This window comes from Aspergillus brasiliensis (genome assembly GCF_001889945.1).
Source record: "Aspergillus brasiliensis CBS 101740 unplaced genomic scaffold ASPBRscaffold_6, whole genome shotgun sequence".
Classification (NCBI taxonomy): domain Eukaryota; kingdom Fungi; phylum Ascomycota; class Eurotiomycetes; order Eurotiales; family Aspergillaceae; genus Aspergillus; species Aspergillus brasiliensis.
Genome location: NW_027137447.1, coordinates 1,739,599 through 1,755,188, shown reverse-complemented (window position 1 = coordinate 1,755,188; position 15,590 = coordinate 1,739,599). Strand labels below are relative to the sequence as shown.

The window sequence follows — 15,590 nt, the reverse complement described above, 5'->3', positions numbered from 1 at the left end:
CAGGACTGACTGGTCTTAGTTCGACTAGTGGAAGGGAACTCAAAAATAACTCTGGATCGACTTCCCCCGTCGTGCATGCCTCAGGCGAGGATCCCTTGCCCAGTCGGGCAGGCCCATCGATGTCGGATGACTAACGGGATATCTATCTGCCTCAGGCATATACTCTAACGGACGATCACTGGGAATTTCCCGGCGATGGCTCGGTCGTGACTAATGCCTTAATGCATTTGATGCCTGAGGTATGTATCTCCTTCCCCCGCCAATCCCGCCGTCAAGAAAAATTTCCAGAAAATGAGGGGATCATCATCGTCCAGTCTATCCCGCATTGAATACCCCGTGCCGGTCCCTTTCCTACCAATTTGGTCCGCGCTTGATCGGTAGACTCGGCGTCTCTCTACTAAATCGATTGAATCTACGTTCTGGGTTGACTTGCCTTCTCACTCGACAATCATGTCCGCACAAGACGCTGCGGGCAATGCCCCTCCCTCGTCGGTCACCAATGCGGTGTTGGTGGCCTCCGATCCCGTGCCGGAGGGAACACACCAGGTCAGCGGCGTGGACTTTGACCGGTTTCAAGGTCGGGACATCACGGTCGCCGAGATGGTCGACAACATGAAATACACCGGGTTCCAGGGCAGTGCCGTCGCGGAAGCCGCCCGCATCATCAACGAGATGGTTCGGATCCTGTCTTTCCCTGGCTATTGAGTGACCCAATATCATTTGCTAACCCTGGTGGTTACGTCTATATAGCAAGCCTACCGTCATCCCGAGACTGGCGAGAAGACCACCATCTTTCTAGGATACACCTCCAACCTGATCTCTTCCGGCCTCCGAGACACCATCCGCTACCTGGTCCGCAACCGTCATGTCTCCGCCATTGTCACCACGGCCGGCGGAGTGGAGGAAGATCTTATCAAATGTCTAGCTCCTACCTACATGGGATCCTTTACCGCGCCGGGCGCTGGCCTGCGTGCCAAAGGATTGAACCGGATCGGCAACCTCATCGTCCCGAACAGCAACTACTGTGCATTTGAAGATTGGCTGATCCCCATCCTGGATAAGATGCTGGAAGAGCAGGAGGCCGCCAAAAAGAAGGCCCTGGAGACTGGCGACGAGGAGGATGAGTTGCATTGGACCCCCAGCAAGATCATTGAACGCCTCGGTCGCGAAATCAACCACGAGGACTCGGTCCTGTACTGGGCGGCCCGTAACAATATCCCAATCTTCTGTCCCGCCCTCACCGACGGTTCCCTGGGCGATATGCTCTACTTCCACACCTACCGCTCGTCCCCGCAACGACTACGGGTCGATATTGTCGACGATGTGCGCCGCATCAACACCATGGCTGTCCGGGCCGCCCGGGCCGGCATGATCATTCTGGGAGGTGGAGTGATCAAACACCACATTGCCAACGCCTGCCTGATGCGCAACGGCGCCGAGCATGCCGTGTACATCAATACGGGGCAGGAGTTTGACGGCAGCGATGCGGGGGCCCGGCCGGATGAGGCAGTCAGCTGGGGTAAGATCAAAGCCGATGCCAAGGCCGTCAAGGTGTATGCAGAAGCCACCGTAGTCTTCCCGCTCATTGTTGCGGCCTCGTTTGCCCGAGCCAGTCCGGCGACCCCCAATGGTGAAGCGTCTCAGAACTGAGTGCGTGGTTGGAGGGCATCACTCAGATTGGGGTTACTCTCTGCTATGTCGCCGACACCATCAACCCCATCACCTTCACCTCTTATCTCTCTCTTATCATCTCGACCATGATAATCACATTGTTCTCCCGTATCTCCCGATCGTGAAAGTTTGCCCTCCGCGACAGCTCGGGCCGTTGGTTGACAGAGGGGCAGCAACAGGGGCGGGCCCAGGCGTGGCAGGCACGCGAATGGCCCCACTCCATCCTCGAGTCTTCGACGTGAGAAAGTTCGGTGGAGGGGCAAATCGGAGGCTTGGTTCCGATCATAAGAAAAAAAGAAAAGAAAAGAAAAGAAAAAGCACGCAAGATGGAGGGGGGAGCCCACCCCTGGGAGGAATTCTGCACGGAGAAGAGCCCACCCCCTTGAAGAGCCGGAAGTCCGGGACCCAACAGATTTCGAAACCTCGGAGGCGGCAAAGTTTCGCAGGAGGAACAATGGTGGATGGCAAATCATGGGGGAAGAGTTGACTGGATTGCCGGGGGTCGTTCCACCGGTCGATCATTGCGGTCGGCACGGGGTTTTTTTCAAGCAATAAGGTTTCATCCTCTGACTTGCTATTGCCACCCTGTCCGTGGTGGCATCCATTGATGGAAGGGCTATTGCGAGGGGATAACAGGTACCCGGGGAGGTATGAAGGCATGGAGGTATTGTATAGATTAGATTCTTCTCTTGTTTGGACTCTAGAGTGATACGAAATGATTAATGAGATTACGAGCATTTGAAGAGGATGAAGCGAATGACAGGTCAGTTCCTGGTCTTTCATTTTTAGTGTCCATTCCCTTGGCTGGGGTGGCTGCAGGCAGTCGATCAGTTCCATGTTCCGGACGGCCAGTCGGTCGAATCGGATGTCCGTATCATATCATTATTCATTCATCCGTTGGGGTGGGGGAAAGGGATCAGATACTCCAGGAGGCAGTTGGTACGACTGACTACTCCGTACTGACTGACTACCTGACGGATCCGAAAATGGGGCCCGAGTGGCAATTGAGGATTGCAGTGGATTGCAGGGGCAGAAGGCGAAAGATGTGAAGGGCAGTTGGCCAGTCCCCAACCAGGATGCGGACCCTCGAGCAGATGGACGAAGAGGCATTATTGGATGCCAACCAGCGGTGAGGATCCGTGATCTGGCCCGGGGCTGCATTGCCGCCTCATCCTTTTGCGACTATAATCGGCGGCTGCTCTGGTCGTTTCCTTTCTTTTTCATCCATCCGAGGGAGAGTGCTTTTGCTTTTCTTCTCTCGCTTTTTTGAGGAAACTGTTGATTTTCCCTCTTTCTTTTCTTCCTCTCTTCTCTCACTTTCTCTCTTTCTCCCTTTTCATCCTCATCCTCTCTCTCTCTTTCTCTCTCACTCCCGCCCAATCTAGAGGTACTATACTCTTTCGATAACTTCTAGACATTCTACCCGATTGTTCCTTAATTTTACCCGTCTGGGCTTAGGCTTCCCCGGTTTTCTTCCCTTTTCACTTGCTGATAAGCCCGGATTGCCTGTGCTTAACTGCTTATCGCCCGATTCTAGACTTTCATTGCTTCGTTGGTGGTTGGGCTGTCGTGCTTGCTTGTCATTGCTTGTCGGGTGTGATCTGTCTCATTTTTATTGATTGTTCTGTCCTTGGGGTTTCCCTTCCCCTCCATCCCACCGTCCCTTGCTGCTTGTGAGGGGATCTCATCTTTCTTTCTTCCTTTCTTTTTCTTCTGCTTTCCCCTCCAGAAGCAGCAGCTGACTCTCCCTTGGCCTGTACGCTCCCCGCGTTTGAATGTGCGGTTCTGCCTAGTTCAGTCAGTTGCATCCAGCCTGGCTGCCAAGGCTACTCGTGTTGCTCGTCGGTTGACTCACTGGCGGCTCTGTCAGCCCATCTGATTCTCGGTTTATTTGCTTCTGCCTTGCAACTGTTCCCTCTTTTAATCTGAATTGTGTCTGCGTGGTCTGCCTTCTGTCTTCCATCCCCCACAATGGATGCCTCTCTGGATGCTGGCTCCAATGTGGAGCAGCAACAGCAACAACAACAACCATCCATCACACTCAGCACTCAAGTTCCATCTGCTGAGTCGGTGAGAGAAACCACTGTCACCATCGAGGCGGCCTCAGATGACGTTGCAGTTCATACAACAGACCCCATCACATCAAGCATTCCTTTAGACCCCCCATCATCAGAATCAACCCCAGTCGACATCCAAGACGAGGCACCTGGAGAAGATATACCGCCTCCCGTGCAAGCCGATCCAGTTCCGGTCGTCCAGCCACCCCAACCTGAACTGGAACATGCCTACTGGGCGGATATTGAGGAGGATCTATCGGTCCCGGATGAGGCAGAAATGAAGGAAATTGAATCGGCTGCGGATGGCGACTACAGCGCCTACGAGTGTAAGCTCCCACAAGCAATCCAGACGGAGCGTGTCCCGAACGATGATGGCTGACAAGACCAGATGACTACTGGGAGAAGAACTTCCACCCCGATCTGGACGATCCCGAATACCGCCCGGTGGAGAAGGCCCGCATGACATGGAAGATTAAGGGTGTGCGAGGCACCCCGGACTCGCCCAACCGAGTCAAGATCATGCGTTCGCCGCCAGCCTATATGGGTGGTTATTGGTGGACGATCAAGTTCTTCCCGCGGGGGAACAATGTCGGTTCCCTGAGTATCTACATCGAGTGCTCTCCGACCATGCCGACTCTGGATCAGAATCTACCCGAGACCGAGTTCAAGGTGCTGCACGGCCCGGCGGATGCCGCCCTGGATGTCAATGCACCGGATGTCGACATGAAGTTCGCGCAGACCAACGATTCCGCGAGCTGGGTGGAGGCGTTCAAGTCCCAGTATCCCGCGGCCGCTGCGCAGGCCGGATCGACCGGGACCAAGTCCTGGCGGGTTTCGGCTCAGATTGGCGTTATTCTGTATAACCCTGACGAGCCGCGGACCGGCTGGATGCAGTCGTCGTGCCATCAGTTCAACCCTCACAACCTGGACTGGGGCTGGACGAACTTCCATGGTCCGTGGGACCAGATTCATCGCCGCCAGCGGGGCCAGCGTCAGGCGCTTCTCCGCAATGATACCCTGGCGTTCGATGCGTATATTCGCATTGTGGATGACCCCACCCACTCGCTCTGGTGGCATGCCAGTGACACCGAGCCGACGTGGGACAGTCTGAGTCTCACGGGCTATCGGCCGTTGGGTGACTCCGTCATCAACCACAGCGCCGAGGTGGCGGGGTTGGCGACCTGGGTGCATCTGGCCCCCTTCTGCAAGATCATCCAGAAGGCCAACGTCCTGGAGCATCTGTCCAGTTGTGATGTCAAGCCGAAGCCGCTCTGCGATGCACTGCAAAAGTTTCTGTGGCAGCTGCGGTCTCGGGGCCAATCGCTGCAGTATGTGGATACGGACATGATCACCTCAACCTTGCGAAACCTGCACGAATACTCGGGCGATGTGTGTGAGTTCTGGGAACGTCTGCGCCGCACGCTCGAGATTGAACTGGCGGGCACAGATGCCGTGCAGGAGTTGGCCAAGCTGTTCGACAGCCCGCCAGTCGAGTCGCTTTCTGGAGACGCGCAGGCGCAGGATGTGATCAATACGGTCCCGAAGGACTTCAACTCCCGCATCTGTGTGCCCGCTGATCAAGCCAAGACCACCAGTGAGGCTTTCAGCTGGTACTTGAGTGCCAAGCCTGGCCGCTGGGTCCTGCCACCGGTCCTGCACTTAGAATTGGGCCGCCAGAAGTTGGACAAGGCGGCTCGGCAATGGCGTTTGCTCTACAACCGCGTCGATCTGGATGAGGAGCTGGACTTGACGCCATGGCTGCTGGACGGCCAGGAAGGCAAATATGTCCTCTATGGCTACATCGTTCACCGTGGCAGACGCACGTCTGGCAAGTTCTTCAGCATTCTGCGACCTGGAGGTCCGGGAACCAGATGGCTCGCTTTCGATGATGGCAGTGATAACCGGGTTGAATGCCTGACCCGTAAGACTGCCTTGGGCCCTCATCTCGGCCTGGACGCCTCTCAAAAGGTGGACCACAAGACGGGCCATGATGTGGCCATTGCTGTGATGTACATCCGCAGTGATCTCGCGCAGGAATTCCTGCCTGGCCCACAGGGTCCCTGGGATGTCCCCGCGAGTCTGAAAGAGTACTATGAGACGGGCCTTCATCCGGTGCAGCTGGATGACCAGTGTGGCAAGGACGAGATCAACGTCGAGGTCTACTCGCTGCCGAAGTACGATCAGTTGGGCAGCTTGTTCGACACGTATGATCTGATGTCGCAGGCGAAGGTGGAGAATGGTGTCATGTATCTGACTGTGCCCCGCTCGTCCAACTATGTCGATCTTCGAAAGAAGATTGCCATGTGGGCATCGACCAAGTCGAGCGAAAGCACTTGTGCGGAGCATGTCCGGCTGTGGCAGATCGGTCATACTCGTGACCAGTTCGGGCCTACCCTTGCATTTGCTCGTATCTCCGATCTGACGAGCACCTTGGACTTTCCGTTGAAGACGGTCCGTTTCTGGATGCAAGTCGTCTCAGACGGTATGTATATTCATCCTCTACTGTCAGTCATTTACTAATCGAAAAGCAGAGAATGCCAAATTCTTCGCCATAGCGGATCCTCCACAGGCGATTGCGATTCAAGCTAAAGCTGAGGAGGCTGTGGTTGAACGCGCGGGTTCAGAATCCTCGGAAGATAGACTGCCTCTTGCCGAAGGTGAAGCTGCTCGCGCGAGCTCATCGGGAACTGTGCCGGAGAACAGCATGAGCGCAACTGGAGGAGCGACAATCGCTAATGCTGGGAATGTTTCACACATCGAGATTGTCCCTCAAGACCCTATGCCGACGGACTTGAGTGTCACTGGTGCGCCTACTACTGGAGACTCCGAAAACGATGCAGTGATTGCTGCCATCATTGCGGAAGATATGCAGCAGATGGATACCGACCGAGTTCCTGATGCCGCTCCCCCGGCCACGCAGGAGCCCATCCAGGCAGTTCCAGTTGAGGCTGAGCCCCAACCTCACACAACAGCAGACGACCCTGCTCCATCAATCGAGCTTGAGGTGCCCCAGCCAGTAGACCATGTGTACTACTTCATCCAAAAGTTCGATGTGGAAGCACAGGCCTTGCGGACAGTAGGATCATTCTTCTCGAAGAAGGAAGAAAACATCAAAACTGCCGTCCGGAGGCATCTCAAGATTCCGCCAATGAAGGATTTCCAAGTCTGGCAACGTGTAGATGGCACCACGGTGACGACCATGGCTTCGGGTGAGACATTCGAGGTGTATGTTCCTGATGGTACCTGCTTCATCGTGGGTGACAAGTTGAACAAGGACAGGTAAGCACAATCTATCTTTGTCTCATCAAACCCAGACTAACTCCTTTCTCAGACGCTTCCAGCTCAACGTGGCCGGTCTCTTCGGCAATCCCGATCAGCTGGTCCGCTATCTGTGGGCTGAATCACGCAACCACCCCACGCGTGCCTTTACCGGCTTCAAGACCATCGACGCATCGTTCACCAACGATTATTACAGTGGGGAGTTCAATAAGGGCTACTTCCACGGCAAGGGCAAGCATATCTCTGACCTCGCCGCCACCTACGTCGGAGACTTCGTGCTCGGCAAGCGCCATGGAACCGGCTTCATGGAGTATCCGACCGGTGACACATACGACGGTGATTGGTTCGACGGCATCTGCCACGGACAGGGCACGTACGTCGAGCGCAAGACCGGCAACAAGTATGTGGGCGGGTACAAGGACGGCAAGCGCCACGGCAAGGGCATCAGCTACTGGGAGGTGGCTGATGAAGAAATGGATCTGTGTCAGATCTGTTACGGAGAGGAGCAAGACGCCTTGTTTTATGACTGCGGGCACGTCTGTGCCTGCGTCACCTGCGCTCGACAGGTCGATCTCTGCCCCATCTGCCGCAAGAACATTATCAGCGTGGTCAAGATCTACCGCACATAGTGCGTTTATAGCACGAGCTGCCTGCCCTGTTTCACTCAGAGGACAGGGCAATGGGGGAAATAGAAACATGCGTTCCCCACCCTGCATTTGGTTTCCATTAATATTGCATTGGAGAGTGTCTCATACCCAGGATGTTGCAAAGACCGGAGTGATTGGTTTGGTTGATTATTAGACACGATGTTGTCAGCAGATATTGGAGTTTAGACTTGTTTTCTAATTATATAGTTTTTCGAAGACTTGAGCAATCGGAAGAATTTGCAGTTTCAACATAAACCCACAGTAAATAAATACATTGTAGACACTGGTGACATGGTCACGACAGTATCCCATGTATAGCAAAACTACCATCCCCAGTCAACTTCCCCTAGTAATTACTTTGTATTCGTACACCATGCCTATCCTATTCCAATCCAAACACACCATAGTCCCTTATCTACCACCACTGCGTACTTACCTCACAAACCTACTAATCAACTAAACAACTAAGACAGAAAAAGTAGAAAAGAAAATAATGGTATCTATTGACTTGACTTTGACTCGACCAGCCCCTAGTTAGAAAAGGAAAAGCTATATCTATCTACCACCATCATCATCATATAGAAAGAAATAGGAAAAGAAGACATGATAAGAAACTGTGCATGCATGCGCCGCCCATACAGACCAACAAGACAAGACAAGACAAGAAATGCTTTTTATGTCAAACAGAAACACAACAGCATTCACCACATATGTAGAGTAGAATACAGGAAGCAGAGAAGTAAGAAGGGTCAAGAAATTAAGTTAGTGCTGGTGGTTTATTTCTTGCTTGCCTTCTTGGCACTCTTCTTCGTCTTCTTCTCTGTGGGTTCTTGCGCAGTGGTGGTGGTGGTGGATTTTTGTCGCTGCTTCTTTGTCGTCGTGGTTTCTGCGTCGGTCTTGGCTTTGGTGGGCTTGGATTCAGCCTTGGGCTTGGACTCGGTCTTAGGCTTGGGCTCTTCCTTTGATTCCTTGGCGGGGGTCTTCTTCTTCTCCTCCTTCTCCTCCTTCTTTTCAGTCTTCTCGGTAGATTCAGACTCAGTAGTCTTGGATTTGGCGGGCTTATTCAGAACAGCCTTAGGGTTCAGACCCTTGCGGCGGAGACGGTTGCGCTCGGCGCGGGCGATGCGGGCAGCGTCTTCTTCGTCTTCTTCGAAGGGGCCGAAGCTGCCACCTTCGGTTTCGATGACCATGCCGTCTTCGTCAACGATGGGGGTCTTGTCGATGGGTTCGTCGTCATCGGTGGTGGTGGAGGCGACGGAGGGAGTCTTGGTCTTCTTGCCGGGTTTGCTCTCGGTGGTGGTGGAGGTAGTGGCAGCAGCAGAGGTAGAGGCAGCGGCATCGCCAGACTTGGAGGTAGGGGTGGGTCCGGTCTTCTTGAGCTTGCAGACGAAGAAACCGTCGACGTTCTCGCGGTGGGGGAAGTAACGTCTCGTCAAGGTCATCTTGGGGTCGAAGTGCTTGCCCATGTAGCTGGTCATACCGGGGCTGCCGAAGTCGCCGAGACCGGTATCGACGAGCTTGACGTTGGGGCGCTTGCGCAGGACGTACTGCACGACGGCTTCGTTCTCTTCCACGGTGACACTGCAGGTGGAGTAGACGATGTAGCCGCCGGTCTTGGAGGCGTGGTCGACGGAGTCGATGGCAGCCAGGAGAAGCTGGCGCTGCATGTGCGGGATGGCGAGGAAGTCGCGCTCGTTCTTGGAGGTCTTGACGCCGGGGTCCTTGGAAATGACACCGGTACCGGTGCAGGGAGCATCGAGAAGAACACGGTCAAATCCGCCCATGGCCTTGGGGAAGGCGGTACGGGCATCCATGTTGGTCACGATGGTGTTCTTGCAGCCCAGACGGTGGATGTTACCAATCAAACCCTTGGCACGGGGCTTGCTGGCATCGTTGGCGATGACGCAGCCAGTGTTGCGCATCAGGGCGGAGATGTAGGTGGTCTTACCACCGGGGGCGGAGGCCATATCGAGAACACGCTCGTTGGGTTGCGGGGCGAGGGCCATGACGGGGAGGAAGGAAGAGGCGGCTTGGATGATGTAGTGACCGGCCAGGTATTCGGGGGTGGCACCAATGGGGACGGCGGACTCGAAGATCTGGAGACCGACCTTAGACCACTTGCCAACGGGCTCGAGCACGACACCACGGTTGATCAGCGCCTGGGCGAGGGAACGACGGTTCGTGCGGAGGGTGTTTGTACGGATGACGACGGGACGAGGGGTTTCGTTGGCTTCGAAGAAGGCGAAGGCCTCCATGGGAGTGAAGAGGTTGAAGAGCTTCTCGGCGAGGTAGGGGGTGTAGCCGTAGTAGGTGCAGATGTCGGCGATGAGCAGATCAGTGTAATCGGCACGAGACTTGCCGGGGGCACCCAGGGTCTTCAGATCACCCAGGATACGGATGGTGTCGGTGATTCTAGTACGGAGCAGCTGAAGATCGGGAGCCAGGCCAGGCTGAGTGCCCTCGGCGTCGCCAAAGACATCGGGACGGTCACCGGCGATGTTCGTCTGCATGGCCGATTCCTTCATTTCGCGCTCAGCCTCCTCCTCGTCTTCCTGTCTCTGGAGATCCAACTTGCGCGACAAGCCCTCGATGTTGGCGGCGGTCAGCTTCTCTTCAGCGTCGGAAAGGTCTTCGTCGTCGGAGAACATGGCTTCGCGAGGGTGATCTTCTTCATCGGAATCCACGAAAGAGTCGTTGTCCTCCTCCTGGCTATCCATCGAGCCCTCACTGATACCGTCCAGATCGTCGAATTCATCGGCATCCATCTCCTCAATACCGGACATGTCCTCATCCTCGTCCTCGTCCTCATCGTCGGAATCCATGAACTGAGGCTTCTTCTCGACAGCCTTAGCCTTGGGCTTGGCCTCAGCCTTGGGCTTGACCTCAACCTTAGTCGCCTTGCCATTGACAGCGCCATTGGCCTTCTTCTTGACGACGGGCTTCGTGACCTCCTCCTCATCGGCATCAGCTCTTCTCCGCTTCTTTCCCGTCTCCGGCTTCGACTCGGGCTCACCAGCCTTGCGCTTCTTAAGTATGGTGATCTTAGACTCATCCAGCGGGGCCGGAGGGCCCTGCTTCTTCATACGACGACCGCGACCCATAGTGAAAATGTGAAGGTGAAAGGGGGGTTGAAAGTTGGATAATTGGAGTCTGCAGCGGAGAATCCAGACTTTTTTCTTTCGTTACTTTTTTTTCTGCGGGCGGTTGCTAGCGGCAGAAAGTGTCCCGCAAGGCGGTGTGCAAGTTATGGCCTGAGGCAGGATATGCAGTCACGGAGGGATGGGCTTCAGCTACCGCCCGATTGGGTAATGGGAATACCACATGCCGCATCCAAGCTGCCTCTATCCCAACTAATCTGAATCCACCTATATATCTTCTTCTACATACAACCTACCTCATCCGCAAGTAAGGGAGAAAGCCGCCAAAATGTCAGAGGTCACCTTCATCAAATCCTTCCTCTCATCGCTCAACTCCCGCCCCATTAAGCTCCGAGCAGACTATGTCCTCGACGAAGAGCGAGTCGGACCTCGTGTCCCTGTACGTCCATCCCACTCTATCCCTCATCCTCGCCATGCTCTTTTCTCGATATTATATGAACTAACAAATCTAACAAAACGAACAGTACCTCCTCCCCCGCCTCAGCGCCCCCCACCCGGAAATGCCCAAGAAAGTGCAGCGCACGCAAGCCCCCGGCTCCTCGAAATCCATAACCGTGCAGCTGAAGAGCGCGCGCAACCCCGCCTTCGAATTTTCCCTGCCCAACGCGCCCATCTCCACAACCTCAGTGCAGGACCTCAAAGACGCAGTTCAGGAACGGGTCGTCGACGCACAGGGCGGCAAGGTGTCATTGGAGAAGATTAAGATTCTGTATAAGCGGAAGCCGGTGACGGGGAAGACCATCGCGGAGGTGTTGGCTGATGAGCCTGAGATGTTGACTGGGGGCAAGGAGGTGGAGTTTGGGGTGATGATTATGGGAGGGGCGAAGTTTGTGGAGGGACAGCAGGTGGGAGGTGGTAGTGCTGGTGGTGGTGAAGGGGATGTAAGTGCTGCTGTGCCGAAGGCGGCGGTTGGGCCGAGTGGAGAGGAGGTGTTGAGGACGGAGGCGTTCTGGGATGATTTGCAGGGGTTCTTGGAGCAGAGGTTGAAGGATAGTGAGGAGGCGAAGAGGTTGAGGGGGGTGTTCAAGGGGGCTTGGGAGAAGCAATGATTTGTTAAATAGATTTATGGTTAGTGGTGGGTAGGTGTGTCTGTATGTAATATGATACCTTGTCATGGAATTTTTTGACATTGCTTGATTTATGTGGCGTGTTTTTGTATATGGGAGATGGTGGCATGAGTTGGAATATTGTACAGGTTATTGGTAGATCAGTGCTCAGCAACTTGTAATACATCTATACTTCAGGCTTAGACACCCTAATTCGGGCAGGTTCGGAAATAATTGAAGCAGAAATCAAGCAATGTACAGGCTGGTGCGAAGGCTCTAAAGGACAGGGCAAGGGAAATCATCATACAGCATTCGTCCGTAGTACCCCCAAATATACTGGGGACCAGGAATATCAAGACATTCAAGGGCGACCACAGGGTCCGCAAATCCTATTCATATAGAAACACACCAAGAAAAATCGCTGGTATCGAAAATGTCGTGTTATAAAGACACCTTGCAGACGCGTGGCAGACAGCGGTTGAACGTCACGGAGTATAGAAGCACACATTAAAACCCCCATCGATTCCGCATGGGGTATGTGAGTCAAGCAGAAGGCTAAAGAAATAAAAGGAGGTATGAAAAACATAGGCTCGTACCATCAGACGGGCGACGAGCAAAGCAGCTGATTGTCAATAAAAGGGTAAAAAGGAAAGAAACTATAACCACAGGAGTAGAAAGGAACATATGCCAGGTAGATTGACACCGTTGCAAATGCTCGAGAATCGGCCAAGCGCTCATCCATCTCATGCGTGCGAAGAACATGCCGTAGAAAAAGGAAAAAATCAGCTGTCGAAAGAAAGAAACATACATCAGCAAAGGGGCCTCGCTATCTCGAGAACACCTTGACGACCCCGTCACCACCTCCACTGACGACCCAGCGGCCATCGCGGCTCCAGACGGCGGCACACACTCCTTCACCACGCATCAACCGGTGACTCGTGATTTCTTGAGTGCAGCTCCGCTTCTCGAGGTTCCAGAACCGCAAGCTGGCGTCATGGCCCGCAGAGACTAGCTCACGTCCATCGGGGGATAGCGAAAGCGAGGCAATCGCCGATGGATGGGCCAACATCGTATACGTGCATTGGCCTAGACATATGTGATTAGCATACACGCAATATAAAGAAAGCTTTGTGAAACATACCGCTGTTAGCGTCGAAGAAGCGAATGTAGCGGTCTTCATATCCACTGATGATTACGCCTTCAACACCACTGGAGCCAGTCGCACCATGGACGACTTCTTCTTCGCCCATTGTCCGACTGGGGTCAAGTCCTGCCGAACCATCGAATCCGATTGTGGTGGCGACCACGGAGTTAACACCAGTCGAAGGCGTGCCATCGTATGTCTCGAGGCTCGCCATGCCCACAATCTCCTCGCCCGTCCTTGTATCATACACAAGGATGGAAGCGTCAGTGTAGGACACAACAAAGTTGATACCTGCAAGCGACAACGGGCTGATGCACGTTGGGGAGGGTGACTCGGTCCGAACAATTTGACGAACCATACTGTAATGGAATGGCGTAGTAGTAGCCGTGCTGGGTTGCGGTGACGAGGGAAAGTTGGAGCCGGAAGAGATCGAATTGGCTCTGCGGCTACCACCAGCGCGTCGAGACCCTGCTTGAGGGGAAGACAGCTGCGGAGGCGCGCTAACAGCCCATATGATGATGCGGCCGTCCGAACCACCGGATGCGAGTAGGATTCGATCGGGGCCACCGTAGTGACTGGAGGAATCGCCTAGCACAGAGCCTGCGGTTCCGGGTAGAACACAAAGACCCCAGACAGCGTCTGTGTGACCATCAAGAGTCGCCTTCGGGTCAACCCGTCCACGTTCCCACACTCGAACGCTGCTATCTTGTCCACCTGAGAAAACCCAGCCATCCCCTAGAGCACGACCTCCGTTAGAGAAGTTCTGCGGAGAGCATGCAGCAAGCGCAGTCACGGCGCCCACATGTCCACGGTGAGTGAAATAGCTGGTAATGTCCAGGTCACTCGAGCTTGCGCCAAATGTGCCATAGGTGGCGGGTATTATCCATCTTTTAATCGTTCCATCATCACTGCATGTACAAATTTCCGGCTCAGAAGGGCTACCACCACCCGTGAATATCACCGAACGGACGACATCCAAATGGCCGCGGAGAGCAAACCGAACTTTGAATGTCGGATCTGGCTTGGGGCCCGCTGCAAGGTCAACGGCACCATCGCTCTTCCTTCTGGCACCGGAACTCTTCCGCCGATGCGAGAGAGAGCCGGACCGTTGCGGAGATTTGGAACTGACAAAGTTGGCATTTGGGAAAGCATCAACATCAGGTCGGTGCGGCGGTACCTGTTCCGCCTGTGGTGCTGGTTCGGCCGGCTCGTCGAAGTTCCAGCCATCTGCATCATCCCCTTGCTCTTCCGTTCGCTGTTGCTTGGTATCCTTAGCCGCCGATTGTGAGCCATACCCATCATATGCAGGATCACCCTGACTGGCGCGCTCGTCTACCAGCGAGTTTCCGAGGGATTGCTTTCTATTATCGACAGCGGTAAGCGGGGTTTGTTGTGGCTCGAGAGGCCGTCTCTCCATCGCTTCTCTAGTCGCAGGTGGGAAACCAAACTGATTTTGGGCGCGGGACATAGCCGAGTTATCTGCGTAATGTGTGATGACAGGTTGGTGATTCTGAAGCGCCACCTCTCGCGCCATCATATCGTTCGCTTGTGCTTGCTGCTGTTGGTGCTGTTTCTGACGTTGCTGCTGAAGGTATGCCTCCTCCAAGCTCTGCTGAGACAGCTGTTGGTTGCCGTAGATGTGGTTTGGGAGATCCTGCTCGCCGAGTTCCGGGGGAGGGTGGGACGAAGGAATGACATGATAGGCAACTTCCTGGGAGCACTTCGACAGGTACAACCGCGACTTCTCCCGCTCATTCTCTTGACGATACTCGTGTTCATTCTCAAGGTTCACATCGGCTTCGCTGGGTCCCGTGTGAGGCTTGGGGCGTTGGGCTAGACAGCGATCAGTCCATAGATACGATATCGGCAACCAGCAGACCAGTCAAGAGCATACCTTTCAAAGAGTTGATGCTTTCCTTGGCAATCTCTTTCGGATCCCTAGTGTCCTCAACCTTTTCGTTGTTGCTGAGCTTCTTGACCTTCTCGCGCTCCTTCTTCAAGGCGGCCTCGAGCAGCCTGACGTGCTTCCCCAATGATTCATGTAAACGTTTACTCGTACGGACATCACCCTCCAGCTTTCCGATGCGAGACTTCATCTCCGCGCGTTCGATTTCCCACGCATTGCGGTCACGCTCATGCCGGTGCCACTCCGTCTGCAGAAAGCGCATCACACCTGGAACCGACCGTAAAAGCAATTAGCCTCTTCCACGACCATCAAGATCTATCACTTGGTACCCACCTTGCAGAGTGTACTCCGTCCCCTGGGGATGCCCGCCGTTGGAAGACCCGTCGCCCCCGGGGCCGACGTACCCTCCGCCCCCAGCCATGGCCGAGGGAGACTGCCAAGCCATGCAAAATCGACAATGGAGAGGATGAAAGGTGTAGGATTCGTAGCGACCGAGCAGCGTAGCTCACAAAGTCGCCGGAAGGAGGATCGGGGAGACGCTGCTCTCAATGGAAAAAGTGAGATGTGATGTGGTGACCTTCTGAATCGCAGCCGAGTGTTTTGTCTCCGTGTAAGCCCACAGGTGGATGGGAACGGGCGACAACGGCAGGAAGCGAAGTTCCAGGCCGTGTCAACGCCGAGG

General features: G+C 54.6%; 5 protein-coding genes across 5 annotated transcripts; 3 read left to right on the top strand and 2 right to left on the bottom strand.

The window, feature by feature from the left end:
- Positions 1–450: 450 nt before the first annotated feature.
- Positions 451–1,650, top strand: ASPBRDRAFT_196264 (deoxyhypusine synthase; the record flags this gene model as incomplete). Its single annotated transcript, XM_067620972.1, has 2 exons — positions 451–675; positions 751–1,650. 2 exons carry the CDS (start codon positions 451–453, stop codon positions 1,648–1,650), a joined length of 1,125 nt encoding a protein of 374 aa, XP_067479398.1.
- A 1,992-nt stretch (positions 1,651–3,642) lies between these two features.
- Positions 3,643–7,636, top strand: ASPBRDRAFT_30491 (putative MATH and UCH domain protein; the record flags this gene model as incomplete). Its single annotated transcript, XM_067622787.1, has 4 exons — positions 3,643–4,054; positions 4,117–6,210; positions 6,260–7,007; positions 7,060–7,636. The coding sequence occupies 4 exons, from the start codon at positions 3,643–3,645 to the stop codon at positions 7,634–7,636; spliced, it is 3,831 nt and encodes a 1,276-aa protein (XP_067479397.1).
- A 1,052-nt stretch (positions 7,637–8,688) lies between these two features.
- Positions 8,689–10,755, bottom strand: ASPBRDRAFT_86089 (rRNA (cytosine-C5-)-methyltransferase NOP2; the record flags this gene model as incomplete). Its single annotated transcript, XM_067629506.1, has 1 exon — positions 8,689–10,755. A coding segment is annotated over one exon (2,067 nt), but the record flags the coding sequence as incomplete, so codon positions are not given.
- Positions 10,756–10,972: 217 nt separating this feature from the next.
- On the top strand, positions 10,973–11,861 carry ASPBRDRAFT_207402 (uncharacterized protein; the record flags this gene model as incomplete). Its single annotated transcript, XM_067621798.1, has 2 exons — positions 10,973–11,191; positions 11,277–11,861. The coding sequence occupies exons 1-2, from the start codon at positions 11,081–11,083 to the stop codon at positions 11,859–11,861; spliced, it is 696 nt and encodes a 231-aa protein (XP_067479395.1). The 5' UTR covers positions 10,973–11,080.
- Positions 11,862–12,684: 823 nt separating this feature from the next.
- ASPBRDRAFT_55373 (cell differentiation and development protein Fsr1) lies at positions 12,685–15,353 on the bottom strand (the record flags this gene model as incomplete). The annotated part of the gene is made up of 4 exons (XM_067627381.1): positions 12,685–12,944; positions 13,000–14,835; positions 14,897–15,175; positions 15,242–15,353. The coding sequence occupies 4 exons, from the start codon at positions 15,351–15,353 to the stop codon at positions 12,685–12,687; spliced, it is 2,487 nt and encodes an 828-aa protein (XP_067479394.1).
- Between the last annotated feature and the right edge of the window lie 237 nt (positions 15,354–15,590).